The 22,844-nt window shown below is 36.4% G+C and overlaps 1 protein-coding gene across 9 annotated transcripts in view; it reads right to left on the bottom strand.

Moving 5' to 3' along the window:
* The window catches only part of KCNQ1 (potassium voltage-gated channel subfamily Q member 1), a 408,405-nt gene that overhangs the window by 235,475 nt on the left and 150,086 nt on the right, over nt 1–22,844 (bottom strand). For 7 of the 9 annotated variants that reach the window (XM_072038533.1, XM_027458507.3, XM_072038534.1 and 4 more), the window contains exons 6-13: nt 22,481–22,621; nt 12,221–12,331; nt 9,633–9,728; nt 7,215–7,337; nt 6,086–6,227; nt 4,742–4,768; nt 2,591–2,656; nt 99–219 (exon numbers count right to left, since the gene is read on the bottom strand). In XM_072038533.1, the coding sequence (XP_071894634.1) occupies nt 99–219; nt 2,591–2,656; nt 4,742–4,768; nt 6,086–6,227; nt 7,215–7,337; nt 9,633–9,728; nt 12,221–12,331; nt 22,481–22,621 (827 nt within the window). The remainder of the gene's footprint in view (nt 1–98; nt 220–2,590; nt 2,657–4,741; nt 4,769–6,085; nt 6,228–7,214; nt 7,338–9,632; nt 9,729–12,220; nt 12,332–22,480; nt 22,622–22,844) is intronic. The other 2 variants (XM_038180542.2, XM_027458504.3) reach the window with 2 other exon arrangements.

Here is a 22,844-nt window from a genome sequence, read left to right as displayed (position 1 = left end):
TGAGATAGCCCTATCAGCTCCATATTTCAGCTCCTCCCACCTGGATTGGCTGCTCTTGTCTAAGTCAACTAATGCACAATTCAATAGCCTTGACTTACTGTGAGATGTGAGTTATTGGGGTCAACAGAGTTTCACCCTCCAGGTCAAGCTCATCGGCGAAGCTGTTGGTCCTGATGAAGGGTCCTGTGTTCACATCTAAAAACGTCGGGCTTTTTTTCACTGTGAGGAAATATGCAGATAACAGTTAAAGCAATAACATTTGGCTTTTTCAAGGAGGATCTACTGCTTGTTTGGATCTCTAAAATATTGTACATTTTAGAAGAATATTGAAAAGAGAAGTTAGTACAAAAAATGGGCATATAGCTCAGAGCTCATGAAAAGTTAAACTATTTTTTTTTGAAGCATTTCAGATTCTTATGACTTCAAGATTTTTTCTCCCCTTTTTTGTTGTTCATATTCCTCAAAGACTAGAATTCAGAGTATCTATATTACAGGCAACTTCATGCCTTATAAAAGTTATTGTACAGTAACTTTTTTAAAATCAGCCATGTGCTTTGATGACAAGATCGGTTTATTTTTTCTCATCTCTATTTCATGTTTTAGTTTATATTATCAGCTTCTGGGCTGTAATTACTATGACTAGAATCAAGAAAATAGGCCTAGATCCCCCAAGGAGCCTAGGCATTTTCATGGTGAGGTGTCTACAGGTTCCCAATCCCTCTGACAATTCAGCACGGGATACCTCAACTGTCAACCCAGATATGAGCTAGGTGTTGAAATGTCCATTTCATCCAGGAGGATGCCCTAAGTGGGAGGGCCACTTTGCAAAGTGTCAGATATTGTAAGTTTTTAGTTACTTTTACACCAACACTTTCATGCATCCAAGAAATTAGGCAGAGTGGTATACATTTCATTTTTAATTTCAGGCTCCTAAATTCTGCCAGACTAACATTTAGAATGCTAAGTGCTCTTTTGAGTGTGGTCCTGACATTTGTCAGAGAAGCCACAAAATTTCTGTATATATAAAACCACTATTGTATTTATACTTGACTATAAAAAAAAAAAAGTGCAGAGAGAATAAAAACAACAGTAAGCAAAATTCTGTAGAAATTCCTTAACATGCAACCATCTGGGCAACCTGCTCTAGAGAACCTGCTTTTGCAGGGGGGTTGGACCCGATGATCTCTTGAGGTCCCTTCCAACCCCTACAATTCCGTGATTCCGTGATTTCACTCCAGTAAGTAGTTCTCCTCACATGTAACAAGAAATCAAGATTGTACCTCAACCCACTAGCTCTCTGGGAGCACTGAAATGAAAAGCTGCTTAATAAAAGGCAAACATATTCTCTCCCTCGCTCTTTTTGTTTTAAAATTTTCTAAGATGATCATAACCAAGATCACTGTCTGTTCTGGTAACCAGAGCAGCCCTCTACTCTTTACTCTCTCATTCTTAAATGCTGCTTCAGTATAAAGGAGCGACCACATCAAAACACTTCCATTCAACCTGCTTGCACAGGGTGAGGAGGGGCCTAGGGAAGCAAATGACATTAGTGAGGGGCTCCCTTCCACAGAGTGCCTCAAAGCAAAGCACCAAGGAACACACACTGCCTCAGCTACCCCAAGTAAAAACATTGCTGAGAACTTGCAAAAACAGTGAAGCAGAGGAGAAGAAACTAAAGCTTACCGTAATCCCTGCCAGTCTGGTACAAAGATCAGCTATTAGCTCTAATATTGACCAACAACTTCCTAACCATCTAATATAGATAACATAAAAATTCATAGCCATTGGAGACCTGAGGACTGTTTCTAACAAAGCATTTAAAAAAAAAAAATATGTTAAAAGGGCTTAAAAAACAAACAAACAAAAAAAAACTTTATAAATTTGTTTTCAATGGATAATAACGACTGAAAAGAAGCAAAACAGATAGAGCAAGGGATATTTACCATAATTTAGGAATCCCCAAGACTTTATTTTCTGTATATTTGATAGCTAGCAGTAGCAGCTATGGTAGCAGGTATGAATATCCATCTGATAATGCTGGGCACTACTTTGAAATGGCAGAGAATACACTCCCCCTAACATTAGAACCCCTGTTCTAAAAAAGAAACACTGATTTTTTTTATTTTTATTTTTTTTATCATTTATTATAACCGCAATAATAAGAAATCAGTGATGAGTTTTTTGTATTACCAACACAACAATTTTGGATACAATATGAAATGTATAGAGGTGCTTTTCCAGTAGTGGAGTATTTAGCTAACAATACAAAGTACTTTACACTTCCCCTTTTGCAAGGACAGTCAAAAATTTAAAACACTTTACAGCATTTTTCATGGAAAACCTGAATTTTAATTAATGCACTTAGAAAAATAACCCTGTTCTGCAGATTTTTTTTTTTATCATTATTAAACATTTGCAGTTTACAACCTGAAAAACTTTCCAAATTCAAAATTCTACTGAGATGCCTAATGCTTTCTTTAAAAACCAGCACTATAATTTTCTGTGTCACGACAGGCAATTCCAGACAGAGCATTGGAAGGATTTAGTAATTAACAAAGGTGACGGAGCAATGAAATATTATCAGCTTTACCTGGAGAAGAAGGAGCGCTGGAAGATTGCTGGTCTGTGGAAAAGGATGGCCAGGAACGCTGACAATCTGAGTCATAGTAAAGATACATATAAAACAGAGATAGGAGAGGGAGAAAAAAAATAAAAATAGAAAAAAGTTCCAGACAGGCAGCTGAGGAGATGCAGACATACCTAATATACAGTATGTATTGACATCTTTAAAAAAGTACTGGTAAAGAGAGTTTCTGGAAAACTCTTCCACTACCTATTACGTAGTAGCAGAATATTAAATCACCACTAGGGGAGGCATTGCGCCTCTTAAAACATTCTTCACCATGTTGTTGCAATATATTCCTTCCTACATGCCAGTCCTGTTTTGAAGAAAAGTAAACTCATGTTTGCCTCCTCCTTCCTGACTTCACAGCTCCCTCGAGTGTTTCCCTTTCCAAAGTGTACAAAAAAAAAAAAGTGTATGGACCCCTCTTGGTCTGGTTCATACTGTCCACAGTGTAGGTAGCTCCTGGCCAGACTTCAGTCTGCTACTGATGGTAGAAATTACCCGACATCCCATAAAAAGCACTTATAATTGCCAGGTTCAACCATTTAAGCCAAGTGCCTGCCTCAAGCTGAATTTCTTGGGGAAAAGTTTCAGGCAAACAAGATTAGTCAATGCTAAGAAAGACTCGGGAAAACATAACACTATATTTAGTTCTTTTAAATAGCCTTGTCATTTTAATAACTATTTAATTGAAAAAATGCCTGTGTATTCATACACTGGGACAGAGTAATATCCTTCAGAAGTGTTGACTTTATCTTATGCAACACAAAGGACTCAAAATATAAATGTGCTGGAGTGAAAAAAAAAAAAAAAAAATCAGAAACATCACCCAATCCTCATTTTTGCAAGTGTTCTGTCAGTATTAGGTGTGCTCTTCAGTCCTTGCTAAACTGATGATGCCAGGCAGAAAGGAGGTTTATAATTTTATTCACACTAAGTACAAATACACACTTTCTTCTCTATTTCTTTGAATCCCTATCAGAACAGTGTCAGGTGAACTCTCAGGTCCACTGAGTTTACTCTGCCTGGCTAGCAAATTTAAACTACGGTGGCTGGCAAAGCTCTTCTGATGTTTCCCCAAGATGAAGAAGTTTCTTGTTTTATGTATAACAGGTGGCTTCATGGCTCTTGCTCCTCTCCTGAGCTTGTTCTACCATGCTCACCCCCAGTGGCGATGCACCCCTTGGAACACAGGAGAAAAGTGGAAGCGGGAAAACAGGCAAACCAAGGACTGGCCAGGGGGATTCAGGCAGATTAAGTCTGGTTTGTGCTCTTTTACCACCTTAATTACAGCTATGTTCCACGTGGGTTCAAATGAGAAACAGAACTCTGTATTTTCAGGTGTTTAAGTCCAAGTCTGAGGATCCTTACACTTGATTAATGAAAAGGAACCTCTACTGTCTCCAGTGGATGCAGTGAAGAAAATTTACAGGTGGCTTGCAGAACTCTCACTAAATCACAGGGTTTTTTTGCTTAGACCTAGCTCAAATCCTAGAGTCTTTGGGGAATACTCAATTGTTAAGAAAGTGCCTAAACAAGCACATTAGAAACATCACAGGACTACATGGCTGCTTAAGTGATCACAGAATCCAGACAAACAGTAAAATAAATTATTTAATTTATGGGTCCCCATCTGTTCATGAATATCTACAGAGCATTTTTACAGGAACAGATGCACCTACTTCAGAGTGCACAATTTTGGAGGTCAAGTCTGAACATTTTTCTCCCATCCCAATCTATTTGTTTAGAAATTAATTCTCAGCTATCTGAGCATATAACGTAATTACTAGATGAATTATAGCTTATATTAAGTTTATGTTATCTTTTGCTATCGACTATACATACACTAGCAATTTTTCTCAATTATGAAGAAACAACAAGTGATAACCTACTCATAAACAAATATTTTGAGTGCTCACTTTTCTCTTTACACTGGAACTGTATGCGTGATTGCAATTATAGTGTGAGAAGGTAAAGCTTGGGTCTGTCTAGATCTCCTTGGCTGCAAAAGATTTCTTAGAAACTATATGGCACTAGACACACATAAAAAGCACTGCAAAAAATGTTACATTGTCATAAGCTGGCATGCCAGAAATAAAATTTTCCTCAACTTACCAAGCAATTTTAACATTCCTGTTTGTCCTGTATACTTGTAACAGTTTAGAGAGAGCAGAACACAGATAAAAAAGAAAAAAGGTAAGTGTCAGAAGAAATTAGAGAAAATCCTTTTAATGAAAGCTATAGAGCTGATTTTTGAAGTGGCAGTAGTAGGCTGCCTGCAAATCACATTGTCCTTTAGAAACTCAGAGATAAAAGGTAGGACTTGGCAAATCAATGCATCTGAAGCATTATTCACTGGATTGTGCTGAAGATAGATATCTGTACTCAAAGCCTGATACACAGGGTAAACTTACTATTTGCCCACATTCTAACAGTTAGGTCATTTCTATTGCCAGATGCAAATTGCAATCATTCCTTAACAGAAGCCAAGAAAGACTGGAAAAGCATGGATGTCGCAGAACAAGAAATGTTAAAGAAATGTGCCACAGAGTACATGGAAAGTGAGACTTTTTGCCTGAATTAAAATATGCCTGGTGCCAGCCCACATTTTAATCTTATTTTAATGGTCATTAAATTTAATCCAGTCTGCCAATTTTTTTTTCTTTAGGAGAAAAGTGCTTAAGGCATCTATAATCAATAAAAAAAAATCACTATTTTTTGTTGCCAGAAATGGCAAACACAAATAAACACAACTGGCATACATAAAAGCTTCTAGTAAAAATGCATTTGTAAAAACATACAAACAAAAAAACAACCAAAATCAAGCAGTGTAAACTCAGAGTTATTTTGGAAGTTCATTATAACTAAGGCATCTGTAATTAATGCATCAATAAGGTGACTATCAAATATGGTCCTTCTTTTTTCCTTGCACTGTACCTATTTGTACAGTGACAGTTAATACAGATGGATCTACATTTATTTAAAGTATGTCTGCTTTCAAAATTTGATTCACAGCCTACTCCACTGAGCAGATGGCAAGAGCACATGATGGTTTCACATAGCAGACTATGCTAAGAGTGGCCAAGACACGTCAGTCCTTTTTGGTTGAGGTACAAGCACAATAGTAACATGTCCTGGGTAAATTTCACATGGAAAAGCTGACAGCTAATAGCTTCAATAAAATGAAAAACTGTGCATTGTAAACACCAGCCTCGGAGATGGTAGCTCTTCTGGCAGACAGAAATGACAAAATTTTAGTTTGTCTATAATTGAGTACACATTCATTAAAGGAACAGTTGAAACTTAACCAGACAAGCCAGCAAAGTCAAAAAGCAAAGTACTCTTTCTTCAGAAATAAGGACAACAATTAGTTCTGTCCTTTCTCTCTTACATATTAAAGACTGCCTATGTGTAAACTGCCAACACAGTTAACTGGCATTTTATAACAGAATTTCTTACCAGAATTTTCATATGTATCAAAACTGAAATCAGGTTTCCTGTCATCAGACACATGGTCATAAGTGATGTGTGGAACAGTTAGCATCTTATCTGGAGAAGAAGGCCCATTGTCCTTGTCTAACTTAAATTTCTTCTTTTTAACCTAAAAAATAAACATATATTAAATTACCAAACCAAGCCACATTTAGTAGGATCTTCATTGCCTTTAATAATAATGAAGCCCTTAATGAGCTATAACCAGCTAAAAGAGTACCTGACCAATAATACTCTCATTACGCTATACTGTGCATTTCTCTTCAAGAGTGCCCCCCATTTCCCCAAATTGTCTAATTGCTAGAATTCCACACATCATCATTAGCAAATCCCTTGCCTGAAGTAAAAAATCTGCTAGCTCTGCAACAGTTTATATAAATCAAACTACTCTAGAATATCTTCACCATTTAATGGACACAATAAATCATACCTTCAGCAGAGAGCAAATGGCTATAATGCTACAGAACTCAGATTAATCTGGGATACTAAGAGAAATTTTTGTAAAGCATCCTCTCCTTTCCAGTGCACAACTACCCTGCCTTACTATTCCAATAGAGAGGATGAAGAGGATAAAGATTCTGGCAAAAAAAAAAAAAAAGTTCTTTCTGTATTATAACAGCAACAAAAAATCTTCAGTTATGGAATTGGTGGATATGAAGATACTGCCACATGTAGGCACAAGATGTCTTCACCACAGAAGTTTGAAGAGCCATAAAATCAATAGCTTACAGAAGCATCAGGGCTGTGTTTTTTGTTCTTGACTTTTGTTTTTTAACCAGTTTGGAAATACTCGTTTTCTTTTCCTCCTTTGCTTATACTTTTCCAAATAACACTGAGTTATTGATTGATATGCCTAAGTACATTATTGTTCTTTTCCAAATCCATTAAAAAAGTCACCCTTAGAAAGTGAAGCAAATTAAGTTATAGTTTAAACTTATAGTTACTGAAAATCCCCAAACTGATTTGTAATTGAAACTTTGAAACCCAGTAATACTCTGTAAAATAAACACTACAAAGAACCTCTAGAACATAAAACAAATTAAATCCAATTTAAAAATTTGAAACTACTATAAAAAGAAATGTTAGTTACTGATACCATCACAGATTTCTTCGGTTTTGGACTGGGTGACAGCAAATGATAATTTCTGGCAGGTTTTCGAATGTATATTTTCCATGTAGAAGAGTCTGGGTTTTCTGCTGCATAGCATCTCCATGCAGTCTAGGGCAAAAGTTGTAAGCAACAGAACAATTAATGTGATTGGAGTTGTAGCTACCTATACTTCCAAGTCAGCACATAAGACATTCTTTATTTACAAGTGTTCTTGGATTTCCCCCATGGAAATATTAACTCAGCATGGTTCAGAATTCTTATTCAGTAAACAGAAACCACCAAGTCTGAACTAGGCAAAGCAGAAAACAATATCAATCTTTTGAAGTGCAACTTTCATTTGCATTAGCAGCAAATAATAAAATAGAATTCTAGACTGGACTCAAAGGACTGGGGTTGAATTTCTTGTTCTTCCACACTTTCCCTAAATGACTTTCAGCATTTTGCCTATTGCATCCCGTGTTTCAGGCCCCCACTCAAAAACCAAAAATCATTCCCCCATACCTCCACAAGAGTGCTGTCAGGAAAAAAGCAATTGTGACATGGTCAGTAGGGCTATATTATTACAAAGAAATGATTGTGGGAGAGCACATGATGGTACAGCACTAACAGTTAAAGAGAAGCCGAAAATCAAAAGCGATCCTTCACCTCCCCTGGCAACTAGTGAAAGTACTACATTCAAAAACAAAAAGAAGGAAAAGCAGGGATAGGAAACTAGACTAAACACTGCTGCATTCTCTCTTAAAATGTAACTATGTGATCAAGGATTATTTATAATTAGCCTCTAAATTCAAATTTTAGATCCTCACTTCCACAATACAGAAAAGCACACATACCTATGGATTTACATGTACACACACAAAATCTGAAGTGGGAAAGGGCAGAAAACACAAGATGAAAGAAACAAAGCAATGCAGAATGGTAAAGAAAAATCAGACAGCAGGTGGAAATAAAGGATTAGACAATCACCATGTAATTCATGGTTAATAAGAACAATTGGCCTCTAAAAGAAAACAAGAAAGAATACAGGAAAAACTATCACTAATTTCAGCTGTTGCCTTGTCTTGTACCCATTTCATAATCTTCTTGGTTTAAAAATAATCCTTTTGTGAATTAGTTGTAGAGTACTTATTCAAATGGGCTTCTAGAGCTCCACAACCACTAGTAAATTGCAATTGTCACTTATTAATAACAGGTGATCAGCAACTCATTGTCTACCCTTCACTCCTCAATATTTCAGACTGAGCCAAGCATGGTATTCTAGAGATGCAATCTCAGACTTGCTGGTATTTTGGGGTTGATTTCCTAAAAGGATTGATGGGAACACTAAAAACCCATTCTTTGCAAAACCATACCTTTTTCTGACCATGCAATCCAAATGAAACACACTGAGTATGAAGACTTTTGGCTAATCTCTGGCTATTACCAGAGCCTTAAATTTAAACCCTTTTCATATTAACTCTGGGACTGTTTAGTTTCAAGCATAAACTTTACAGTTAGCTACTGTTTCTATAAAGAGCCTGACCTGGAAATCCACATTCACTCATGAAGCTGGAGAAATAAGTCATATGAGAACACAAAAATGATATGGCTTAGGTGTACATCTATTTTTTTTTTTTTTTTGAATTTCATCCTGCAATTCTAAAGTTATGTGCAGAAACTGAATGATGGAGAAAAGTTGGAAAAAACTGCAATATTAATAAATTAATAAAAATTAATAAAAACCTGCAATATTAATACATCTCCAGAGTGAAATGCTGGCTCTGCTGAAATAAAGGATAAAATCTCCTTGACGTTACTGACACAGATCTGTAACCATATTTTTAACTGAGGGGATCAATTTTTTTCTGCCTGTTTGTTATCCAACACAGAAAGACTGATTTTGCAGAATTTCCATGTTTACCAGTCACTTACAATGGCACTGAAAATTGCAGACAAGATGTTTCCTATTTAAGATGCTGACTTAATTCTCCTAAAACTGGGATTTTTAAGAATGTACATGTATTTGTACCAAGGAAAACGAAGCATATTTGACATTTGTGTTTTTAAAAAAATAAATTGCTCATTGTAAATACAATTTCACAAGAAGCTTCTTCTCTTTTTCACTATTGCAAGCACAGCATTTCATAATATTTTCCACAGGTAAATTATCCAATAACCACAGGGATAGCCTTCAGTTTTCATTTTAAAGAGCTGAAGCAAAGAATTGGCATTGATTTGGGAATGAAGTTTTTGCTCATTGGTTTACATTATAGGTGGGATTTCCAAATCTGTTTAAGAGACTTGCATCTGCAACTCCTATACTTTTTTTTTTTTAATGTGGATTAGGCCAAAAAATACTGCAAAGTTTTGAGGAAATTACAAATGGAGAGAAATGATAGTACGCAAAAAGCAAGAACTTGGTACCTGTATGAGAGAGGCAGCAGCTGGAATTTGACGGTTGAAATGCTTCTGTCTTTGTTTCTGCTGTACCTTTAGGGCAAAGCCTGAACCAAGAATTCCCTGTGGTAAGAAAGAAAACACGGATTTCTTATTTTTTTTATTTTTTGTAAAGGAGGAAAAGAAAGCACACATAAGCTTGCCAAATTATGTTGTATTAATAAACTCCCATTCAGCATCATAAAACCCAACTAATTACTTAGAGGAAATGACTTAATACTGTTAAGTTTTTAGACTCAGTTAGTATTACTTGTTGAAACAAACTATGAATGCTGTCGTGCCCTGATCCAAAGCCTATTTAAGTCTACTGGGCTCAAACACTAAAAACCAAGTAGAAATGATATTTCATACCCTCCAGAAGTCTCATAAATGCTTGTGCAAGGGAACGACAGAGCAGGGAAAAATATTAACCTGATGTGCTTAACTTCATTTTTATGAGAAATAAAGCTTTTTAAACTGTAGCATGACAATTCCTATTTCCATATGTTAACCCATGCAGGGATGGGAGGACAAGGAAGAGGACCATTACAACACAGTCAGGATTGTGGTGAGTTCAGCAAGAGGCCATCTAGTCAATTCTCATGACAAGGGGCATGGACTAATGACACTGAATGGTGTACGACCCAAAACAACTTCCAAATGTAATGTAACTTAAGTCCATAATTACATATAGAGCAAGTCATTTATGTAGTCGTGTGCATAGCTACAGACATTTAACACAGGTTTTAGTACCACAATGATAAGAACACATCTTCTATAAATCAACTTACATGACTACACCTACTCAAAAAATCATAATTCATTTTCTACATATGGTAGTCAAAGTGTCAGGGCAGCCAGTGATCTTGGCTCAACCTCTAAGAAATGTATTAATCATCTAGTATTTTGAAAGAAACAGGAAAGACCCTTCCTATTACAATCATTGAGCAAAGATCAAAGAGTTAACAATGACCAAACAACATTTATTTGGAAAACGCAGAATTGTTGCAGGACCATGAACCCAAAACAGTTTTGTTTAGCCACAATTACTTCTGTCTGTGATCTTAGCCTGCTCATTTGCTTAAAATGGGAGTAAGACATATGCAATAGCTACTATGTATCAACTATTTACCACTAGAGCTTCAAAATCTAAGTTTCCCCTTAGGGCCAACTCACAGAAATAGCTTAACTCAGTAATAGAATCACAGTGATAAAGGTGGAGGGTGTTCTTTTATTTCTACAGTTAGGAAAAACTGACAGGTAAACATAAAAGCAGTGCTGTGAAGGTGAGGCTGCTGTACAAGTATTTATAGAACATCTTTGCTGGCATTCAAGTCTGAGAAAAAAACACTCATCCAAAAAAAAAAAAAAAAGCAGCTTTGGCATTTTTCTTGCAGATAATTTCATTTGCTAAATCTCCCCTCTAAACAAGGAACAAACATGAAAGGTCAGAGTGAGGAGGGAAGAAAATATACTTTTAATGGCTAACTGATGTTGGAGAGTCTAAAAATCTACACTCAGAAGCACTACAGCTTTTACAGAGTGACTAATTTTAAAAACCAATTGGAGTTTTAATAGCTGCTGTTGCATGTCATGAAGAGTTTTTGTGGAGGTGCTGGCATAAAAGTATTATTTTTATCCATACTGTCCCCATCACTTCCCTGCCATAGCTATACTATGCTGGCAAAATTGTGTCACTGAAGTTTACTGAAGGTTGCTGAAAATGAAGCTAGCAAGATTTTGACAGTAGGGAGCATTCTGTATAGATCTAGACTTCCTCAACCCTTTCACACAAGCTTGCACAAAATTTCTGACAGCACAATTCAGGTCACACAAACGTTTTAACAGAACAACTCACAGGTATTGCTAAATCTGTGAAAACAATATCCTTAGCTACTCTTTGCACTGAACATCTTCGGGCTTTCAAACCACAGCCCATGTTTCACTGATTTTGAATTTACTCTTAATACTCAGGTGCCTTGTTTCTTGTTAGGAAGTACTTGGGAAGCTATCTTCAGTGCAAACAAAGAGCCCAAACCCTTGAAATCTCAACCGTAAATCACTTTTGAAAATGAGACTTGGGCTACAGTCAGATGTTAACTTGGCAAACTGCATCAGCTGCCAACATAACTGTCCCTGACTGCTTACTGTTGCCTCTGCCAGTGACACCTTTTCTGCAGCTTTGCCAGAGGAAGGGTATGTATGAGAACTTCACAGTTCACCTTGGACTTAATCAGTTGAGTAAACTATGAGTGAATGCTATAAGAAGCCAAAACGTCACTAAATCACTGAGTCCAGAAATATGTAGCATGAGAAATACTTCCTTTGCACTTCTTGGATAGGCAGAAAAAGTGTTTTGGTTTAAACATTCCCTTCTCAAACGTATAAAAAAAACTAGCATTGTATGTAATAAAAACTGCATATTTATACACCCCCTCCTTTTTTTTTTTTTTTTTTTTTAAACTACCCAAAGAAACTTTTTAGCTTCTGAAGCTTAAAGGATCATTAACAGAAAGTTTCCTCTGACGAATAGTGGGTCAATAGAAAAAAGCCAGCAAAAGCACAAAATAACCTACCGCAGGTAGTGCAAAAAACGAAATTGCAAACACTGAAAAGCAAGATGCAATGGTCTTTCCAATCCAGGTCTGAGGCACTTTATCCCCGTAGCCAATAGTTGTAACTGTCACCTGTAAAGAAAAATAATTGGAGCATTACAGAAAGTATTAGCATGGCAGTTTGGGGTTGTTTTTCCTTAAAGCAATAAAAATTAAATAAATTATTTTAAAGAAACTTGAGTCTCATTCCTAGCTCTCCCAATGACAATCCGTGCTATATTGAGGCAGTTCTCTCTGGGTTTGCTTCCCCACCTAAAACAGAACAAAAGAGGCACAGGAAATTGAATTACAATAAAATACGTATTTAAAATCTTGTAAAGTAATACCATTAATTTAAGTTTTCATGGCTGAGACAGCTTTACTGTACATGAAGTTACTGGGATGTGGGCTGCCTGCCCATGTCAGACCCTTTCCTTAGGGAGAGGCTGCCAACGGCTCTGAATTGCTGATTTTCTTTATGGGCAGAGGATGTTTGCTGAAGAATTTCAGGGCTGTTACAAAGAAAGACTATGTATACTGTAACTATGGAATATGAATGGGGTCAGACATGAAGTATTCTACAGAATAATGTTGGTATAAATAGCAAGAGAAGCAGAAAAATTTCCATACAGCAACAGCTCCTTAAAACAATCTAATGAATCACTAACTTGCATAGAACATCAAGAGCAAGAACAGATAATTTAATGCATGCATACAGGAAACATCTGTTGAGTTTGGGTTTCACTGAAGTAAAGATTACCACCGTGGTGACATAGCATAACAAGGCTTAATAAGTCATTATTTGCAGGAGCTCAAGGAAGGAATGGATTTGTTGCAAGCAGAAGGGATAAATTTGGCATCTGAGAGCAATTTAAATTCACCTATGTCACAAGCTATTCTTGAATTTGGAAATTAGAGAGATTTTTATCTGTGACTTTGAAAAAAGCTAACCAAATCAGACCATGTGAAGCACATGAAACTCTCAAGCAGTTGAAGCACACCTCAGCTGCTGGCTGTTCAGACTTCTGACAGTGTGGGCATCAGCTGCCCAGGACGCAGAGGGCGTTGGCCCCAGAGAGTAACACAAAAGTGCCACCCACTTCTGAGCCCTGCAGCTGCTCACCTGTCTGCCTCAGTGTGCCCTCCCTGAAACTGTGGAAAGGCAGCTACCGCCCAGGGCAGCATCAACAGTGGAGAGAAGGGAAGGGCACGTTTATAGAAACGAGATGTTTGTTAATGGGTGAAGTGATGGAGAGCTTGGGTTTGGGGAAGTGGAAGGGCATGACAGGTGGTCCAGGAAAAGTGTTGCCATCTGCCATATTAATAATCATCTGTTGCTATTAAAAGATAAGAGACCACAGGGAAATATTGTAGGTTTACTTCCCACCTCAGAAATGCATGAAGCAAGCCATGTATTCTCACTGTCCACCTTCTGAGCAATTAATCATTCTGTGTCTGTTTGACACATGGTAAAGGGATGGCTCTGGCTGTTGGAGGTGGTGATATTACAAGTGTATTTCAAATTACTTATACTGGAAACGTTCAAGTATTATCATTTCATATTAATTTAAGTTCTTAAACTGTGGCTTAGTTCCAAATTTGGTTCCTATTATACAGAAGTGTTTTAAGAATCAGTAAGGTAAGTTAAGAACAAATTAACTTTAAAAAAAACCTTTACCTATATTCTTTATGTTCTTGTTGAAATACCACCTAAATTTAGGGCCTGATGAGGAACTGAAGGGATGGTCAGTTTAAAAGAAATCTTAAACTCTAATTACAATTTTCTATTAATAAAATATGGTATGGAAAAAATATGAATGAATTATAGCAAATACCATGGCCTCCAACACCTTCTTCCATAAAAGATTATGAGACAAGCCATTGTTTTATGCCTCAGTTTTTGAAAAACTTTACAAATTCATGTGATGGAAAAGTTTTATCAACCATTCTGCACTACAGTTGTAATGCTATTTTTAAATACATACATCAACTAGAATTAAAAAAAAAAAAAAAAGGTGCTTTTAAGCTGACTAGAGTATAACAGAAGCATTCATATAAAACTATAACAGAAGAAGAATTCATACAAAATTCAGAGCATTTACCTTCTCTTCCCCCACTACCATCCCTGCCTATCCCTTCTCAATAGGTCTATATGAAGCATCAATGCCAAAAAAAAAAAAATTGTGTCGTTTGTTTGGGGGTATATTTTTAAAAACATTTTGGAAATTGGGTTGCAAGTCACAATGTGTGTTTAAGTTAGAATTTTTCTCTACACTCATAACTCTAATCCATCCACAAATGCATTGTATTCCAAAATTATATTTTCTTTTTCACCAAGATATATGTTGTTGAAACCATATATACCAAATTTCCACCCCAAATGATTTTTATAGTCAATTTATAAACCCCTAAAGAGTACAATACTAATTTTGCAGTTGTAAAATAGGATCTTAAAATGGAAATGACGACTCAACTTCTGCTCTAGCATGGCAAATACATTGGCATAATGAAACTAAATTGATACAAGAGCTCACACATTAAATTTTCATTGCAAAGCAGCATGGAAAACTAATTGTTTTAATTAGGAGCAAAATCATATTCATCCATTGACTATTTCAGAACTTTGATCTGATGTACATCACCACAGGCTTTGGTGTAACAATTAATCCTGTTTCCATTACATATGCATCAATAATCTAAAGGAAGAAATTCGAAGCAAAAAAAACATCTAGACAGCAAGAATAAATAGCAATGCCTGTTAGCACTGAATAGGGATTTTATTCAAAGCTATCTGGATAAAAATAAGTACAAACTAATCAGGTGTGTAATGATGCTCTGTTGATGAAATACTGAATACTTTGTGACAATTTAGGTAGTTAGCTACAGGATACAGGAGTGCATGCCCCAGAGGCAGACACCACAGGACTGAGGAGCAAATACAAACTAAAAGATTAAAAAAGCTGAGCACTAAAGCAAATGAGGGAAAGTCACCTTACAGAGAATACCTTAACTACTTTGTTTCTAATTTTGTAGCACTGAAACCTCAAAATTAATTGCAGTAGGTATTCTTTTGCATACCAAATACCACCGAGAATTTTCTGACCCACTTGAATACTCATCTTGATTAAATCAAGCAGTACAAGAACATCCAGGGACACACCAGAAACACTGACAGGTTCCCTGACTTCTTTGCAACTGAGGTACAGTAAACGGTTTAAATGATCTCCCGTAATGATCACATAAGAACCTTTTACTGCTTGACATCTTTAGTCAACTGCATTCATGCAAGTTGAATATAAAGTAGATTCTGAAGTAGTTTCTGAAATCTAGGCAGCACAAGTGTAAACAGATTAGATACATATGCTCTTATTTTAGTATGAAGTGTGTGATCTGTATGAAGCTTAAAAAACAAACAAAAAACAACCTAGTGATCTTTCAGTGTTTTGAAATCTTTTCCAAATGACAATATTTTTCTTCTTTATATATCCAAGGATGTTAGAGATAAGAGTTGATTCACACAACAAAAATTTCACTGGCTGCTGCGCATCAACTCTACGTACATCGCAGAGCCCTGAAGTATTCAAATTATATCCTTCAGATGAACAAGTTAAAAAACCATGTGCTACAGGGCAACCATTTAGAAACATCAGTTTTAAAACTGTAATCTAAAACTGAAGAAAGGGCTTCCTGGTCACCACTGCTACAAATATTTAAAGGGAATGTTTAGATTCTTTTTCTTCATGAAATTTCAAAGTCTTTTTCATACAGTTATTGTTTCAGGCTCATACCACCTTTTTTGATGTGGTTGAAATATGTAAGTGAGACACAACCACATCTGAAGGACACTGCAAGACTTCAATAACTTAGGATATGAAATGAAATGGAACTACACACCCAAGGGCAAACACAACAAACAGAACATACTAACTGCAGTGTCACATCTCTGAAGTAACAGATATTCAGTGCTGCCCAGCCATCACTTGGGGAGCCTAGTCTAAATGCCAAAGGTGGCATTTTCAGCCATCAAAATAAGGTCTAAATCTACTGGCCACTCTAAGCCTCCTAACCAAACGGTGGCCCAAAATAAACATCTCCACTTGTGAGATCTTACTGGGAAAAGTTAGTTAAACTCACCTAAAATTTGCAATATCACTTCTATGAAAAAAGAAAAAAAAAAAAAAAAAGCCTATAGCTTTAACCAACTTAGTAAGAATAAAAGATTTTTTTTTTTTCTCCTCCGGTTAGTATTCTTAGTTTCAGGCTAGTTCAAGTCAGGCATATTATGCCATTCCATTCACTAACTCCTGAAAATACAGCCCCCTTCAGAAATTAATTAGCCTTCCCCCCCCACACACACACAGTCCCTATTGGCAGGTTCTGGAACAGAACCTGGAACAGGTTCTGACAGCAATAGACATTCTGGTAGGTTCCTGTCTTCATTTCTGAAAGCTGGGTTTCCAACCACGTTTTTTTGTTGCACTGTTTCATGATCTCAGTTTATTCCCCTCCACACTTCTGTTGCCCAGCTCCTGCAGTACACACACCTGCGACACTGCATGCTCCAAATGCTGCTGAATCCCATTCTCAGTGTTGTGCCCCACAAACAAAAGCTGTTTCCACTCCCTCTTGTAAAATAGGCTATTCATCCCAATCACCCTGGCAGCAGTTCTCAAGGACAATGAGATATAGGGCAAACTTTATTGCATCAAAACAAAGAGGATTGTTCATTATTAGTGAATAGTCAGGGCTTATCTGAACTTTTTATTCTACTTCCCCCTAATATTGCTCCTTACCTCATCACAAAGGTAACTAAAGTAGGAAAACGATCTAGTAAAAAGAATTAAAACCTCCGAGGAAGATTGTTATTTGCACATCAAAATTATTTACAGAAGATAATTATACTGTGACAACACATTACAAAAGCATTTTGATGGCTTTCACTTGGAATTAATGGACAATTTTAGACTTGAACACAGTAGTAAACCTATAGGTACACACACAAGCAGTAAAACTCATAGGAGATCCACCAGCTTTCTATCCTAGCCTGACAGTTGCATCCTACCCTGATAATCCACTGCCAGTTGCTTAGATTTTACAGTATGGTGATAACCCATTCCCTTTCTGTGGGATGCCGCAGGATGCCAGCCCCCCTCTGCTCACTCATCAGATGAAGGGGGAATCGCAGGAGGTCTGCTGGCCACCAGCGGTCAGAGTGCAAAGTGAACAGCCAGCTCTGCTTACAGGATTTGCCCTCACCTGCTTGAGTGTACATACTTCTGATCTACAGTAAAGGGTTTCTGTCAGCCAGAGCTTGCACAAGAGACTGTTTCTACACAAAAAGCTTCAGAAAACAAAGCAGCAAGACGTCTCAGCCACGATATCAAAGAATGTGCTGGGGAAAGTTATTGATGTACGCAGACAATCTGACTGCAAGCTCTGAACTGTTTGTGGAAACTCCAGTTTTTTTCCACTCTCTGTGGGTACTATTATTAATATACCTCACAAAACACAGTAAGTATAAGAAAAATAAAGAGCGTTATTTAGGTACAACAAGAAAAAGAACACTTAAAGCATATTGGAGATAGCCAAATGTTTTCAGAGGGAACTTTCCAAATGCTTTCCTGTGAGGATATTTCTAGCCATGAGAGAAGAAACCATAGCCAACTTAATTTCAGCCTCCTAGAGACTCATTTCAACAGGACCACATTCTGTACTGGTTTTTGAGCTTTAACTGAAAGCTAAATTCCTTATTGATAATATTTTTTCAAAATTTTTCCCCATTTTTTTCCAAGAAATAATTTATTATTTTTTTCATCAAGTAGAAGATACTTCTCTTCAAACTTTTTGGATTCTTACAGAAGGATTTTTTGTGTTCTAGCTCCTTGGTACATTTAATAGAGATTTAAGGCTTTGGGAATTAAGAAAAAATGTTTTGAGCATTCTTTATCTGTAAGAATATCTACATCTAAACTTTGCAAGTAAGAAGTTTAAGAGATCCACATCCACCCCACAGATCTTTATTAATTTAGAACAAAATGTATTTGGAATTGCTCATGGAGCAATTACAGCTCAGTGATGAGAAGAATTCTACAAATTCTACATAAACACCACCACTTCAACCCAAAAAATAGAAGAAAAAGAATATAATAGGCCTATTATAGTTGGTGTTCTTGACTCGTAAAGCACACAAAAGGATAAAATTGAAGTGTCTCTTTCTGTCCAACATTCAAGTCACTGTGCAATAACTCAACAGATTTTTTTTTAATTGGGGGGAAAAGGTTCTAACACCCTCCCCCCCCTTTATGTGTCAACTTTTTAATATTTATGTTCAACTATTATAAATTAAACTTGTTCTTACAACATGTGCTTAATTTCAAGTGGCATTTTCTGCAACTTTTCAGCATAGCTTTTGAACAATTTTTATTTTCAATTTAAATTAAGAACACGTTGATAGACTTTTAAACAGGAATAGGGTTTTACGTATGCTTAGAAGCAAGCAAACTTGTCAATGTTTTGTTGAATTCAGTCCTTCGTGAGAAAGCACATATCTCTGTATTAAAGGAACAAGAAACTCTTTAGTTAAAGCTCATACTTGCAAGCCTAGGGCTCAATCCAGTCCAAATGAATGGGCATAGTGCAATATCCATGCACGGCTATATTCAATAATCACTTGTGGCAAGTAGCGCTCATGATCAAAGAGGCCGTTAGCACAATCCACATAATGGTTTTCCTGAAGGATGTTTGTTCAGATGTGAAGGTTGGAAATTGTGTATCACGTAATGGATACCAAAAGGAGAGCTCTGCTCCATCTGCCTGAGGCGTGACAGAATTAATGCTCAAGGAAGAAAGAAAATAAATAAATAAATAAATAATGGAGACAATGAGCCATTAACACTTCCTGTTGGAGATCATCTTTGACAATCTAGGTAAGGGCTTTTTTTTTTTTTTTTTTTTTTTTTTATTGTTTTTATTATCCAGAACCTACAGTAGGTCTTAAAAACTGTAAGCCTGGACAGGAAGGACAACATAACCAGAGTAAACTTGAATACTTGCACAAGGTAGCTGAAAGATGGATCATGTTACTTGTACTTCATTTGCAAATAAAGTACATGTATATGTACTTTAAGTATATGTCTTTTAAAAGACATACAGACAGGCAGCCATTGGCAGAATTTTTTATACAACATGTTCTGCATTTAAAAGCGACAGTAATATGGACAAATCTTTACTCCATGCCACAAGGTAACCTCAGGTTTCTCCAAGAAGCCCACAAACTAGCTAATAGCTACAGCCTGGAGTACTCAAGGAAACTCAAATAAAGCCCAGGAGGCCATTTTACATATGGAAATGGAACAGCAATATAGATTTATAAATAACAACAATGAAGAACATTTAATTAAAAGTTATGCACCCTATGGGTATGCCTATAGTCAGCAAAGCAAAGCAATAGAAAAGTACCCAGTTCCAGATGCGGTTTAGTTGTGGTAACACAGACCTTTTAAATGATCTACGTTATGCTATGCCACATATTCCATTGCCATTTTTTTTAGAAGGGTAGGCATACACTGAGACAACTGAAAAAAAGTACAATGTTGTAGAGTAAAAAAAAAAAAAAAAAAAAAAAAAAAAAAAAGTGGGGCATGAAAAAAGTATTGAGTACTTTTTCCTTAGAAGTGTTCTCTGCGACCTAAGGTAAGTCAGTACTGGGGCACTTTTTGAGAAGTGAGATCAGCTATATGCCAGAGATCATGCATCTGTGGAGACCTTTGAGATAGGAATTGAGAATTACCTTCTGCATAACCAGTTCAAAACAGATGGAGACAGGTTTTCAGTGAGTAGAATTTGTGGTCCTTAAGCCATTCTGAAAATTTTGACTAAAACATAATAGAAACTTAAAAGAACAGTTCAAGGTTCTTTTTGTTTTTAAATGAGTTTGAGACCCTCATTAGGAATCATTCTGACACTTATTGACCTCCCTGATACTGACATAACCTTAATAGGGCTTTTCCCTAAAAGAAAGCATGAAGACTACTATGATATCAAAACACCAAAAATAGATGGAACTGAATTCATTTCAGCTTTGTTTTGCTAAATCCTTTCAGCAGTTAGCAGAAGTATAGCATCTACATTTAGAGCAGAAAAAGGACACTAAATTTTACTTTTAATCCTAAACAAGTTACTTTAGGGACACACTGTGTACAATATCACAGTCCAAATGGCATCCTGCAATGTAATAAATTATAACAGAGGAAAAATATGACCATAGTTAAATCTGTTGACTAATTTAGTTGATTGTAACTAGAAAGACAAAATAATTGGCACACCTATTGAGCAGCAATTCCCTGAAAGGAGAATATTTCAATATCCTGACTGATCTCATTGCTTTTATGGAAGGCTTTACTGTATATTCTGTAAGCCAATCTGGTCTGTCACATATTCAATTTTTAATGCTAACGCCAATGACAGCATTTGTTTTTAAATGCTGCTACATCTGCCACTGTTAATTACTGAGTCATCTGTCCCCTGTAGTGAAAAATGAAAACACCGTGATGACATGAAAGCTTTGAAGAAGCTACTTGTCATTAACTGCTTCCTTGTGCTACAAATTAAGTTTTCTGATCCTAAAAGGGGCTGTACTTAATCACAGCAGATAGAAAGAGAACAGAATTCTGCAGCAGATCTTAGTAGCAACCTACACAAAACATCGTATTCATACAATGCTGTATATGAATTTCAGCATCAGGAGACCTTCAATAGACACACTTATAAATAGATCTTCCCTTCCTGAAATAGTGCATGGTACTGTTTGTAAAGAGAAGACAATATAAGCACACACATGCAGAGGTTTATCAAAAATATTTCTCAAGAAGGTATGTTCTATTGATGAAACAGAGGTACTAGTCCTGTACTTGTACATGAGACACGGTAGTCTCGTTTTTAATCAAATGAATCAGTTGATTTTGATTTAAAACAGCCAAAGAAGACTTAAGAAGATCAGCATGTTTTGAAAACACAAGCATGGAATTATTAGTGATGCTGATGCATTTTAGCATCTTTATATATGTGTATATATATATATATATATATATATATCTCTCGCAGTCTACAACTTCCTCGTAAGGGGGTGTTGAGAGGCAGGAGACCTTTTCTCCATTAACACCAGTGACAGGACCCGCGGGAACGGGGTTAAGGTGAGGCAGGGGAAATTTAGGCTTGACATCAGGAGGGGGTTCTTCACAGAGAGAGTGGTTGCACACTGGAACAGGCTCCCCAGGGAAGTGGTCACTGCACCGAGCCTGTCTGAATTTAAGAAGAGATTGGACTGTGCACTTAGTCACATGGTCTGAACTTTTGGGTAGACCTGTGCGGTGTCAAGAGTTGGACTTGATGATCCTTAAGGGTCCCTTCCAACTAAGGATATTCTATGATTCTATATGCATCTGTAGCACTTAATGATGACAGTTCATTTTATTAAGCTACATGCAATTATAACAGATGAAAACAAGCCATTGCTTGAATGCTAATGATAAGGAAAAACAGCTTACAAAAAGATACCTTGCTCTGAACCTTAAGAGGATGAGGAAAGGGAAATGATTACAGACGGGAAATCCCAGAACAGAGCAACCAATCTAATATTTGCATATCGTGCGAGAAAAGAAAGAGGCAATTGTTACTAGCAGAAGCAACAAAATTAAAACACTTACTGAAATAGTAGTGATATGTCAACATAGCACAGAGAAACGCCACAGAAGTATACCAAGTTGGTTCCAAAGCAATATAATCACTTTAAAACAGTCTTGATTTAAGTATCTTAGATACTCCTTGTTCTGGAATTAGTCATGCTGAATTGCAAAATCATAAATAAATGTTAACAAAAAAAAAAAGATAGCCCTGATTTAGCAAGACTTACTGTATTAGAAGGTTGAACCCTACCATGAAAAAAGTAGCAAGAAGTAAATCACTATAACTGGAGGGAAGACAATTTAAAGAAAAAAGAATAGATATTTCTGTATCTGGTATATATAACTTGATTGCTTTGAATCGCAAAATACTATAAACATCAAATAAAACCACTCATCTTCTATACTATTTTCTTAGTTTTACAGAATTACAAAACCAGAACCTTTACCATAGCAATAAAAGGACATTTCAAAGTGCTGTTCTTACTCCATGCCTGCTTGAACTACACTCCATAACTGAGGGTGTTAACTATTTTCAGTACATGTGAATTTCCATACTTACCACTCCCCACCACAGGGCATCTGCATAGCTGCCAAACTCTGTTTCTCCAGAATCATTTACAGCATCTTTTTCAGCCAGGTACACAAAATAAGAGGAAAAAATCAGGCCCAGAAATCCGATGTATAGTGTAGTTATCAGTTCCTGCAAACAGGATCAAAATAACAGCATTAACAATATTGCTGAGACATAAAAGTTATCTATCACTAACATTTTTAAAAAGATACCTGCAACAGAAGAATGTAATTTCAGCAATTAATAAACACTGACACCAACTGTTGGCTGTGCAAGTTAGCATCCACTGAGTTCAGTAGTGAAAAATTTACACAGTAGCTATTGACTTGTTCCAGCATACACGTTTCAGATA

This window comes from Anas platyrhynchos, chromosome 5, assembly GCF_047663525.1.
Source record: "Anas platyrhynchos isolate ZD024472 breed Pekin duck chromosome 5, IASCAAS_PekinDuck_T2T, whole genome shotgun sequence".
Lineage (NCBI taxonomy): Eukaryota > Metazoa > Chordata > Aves > Anseriformes > Anatidae > Anas > Anas platyrhynchos.
This window is presented reverse-complemented; position numbering and strand designations above follow the sequence as displayed.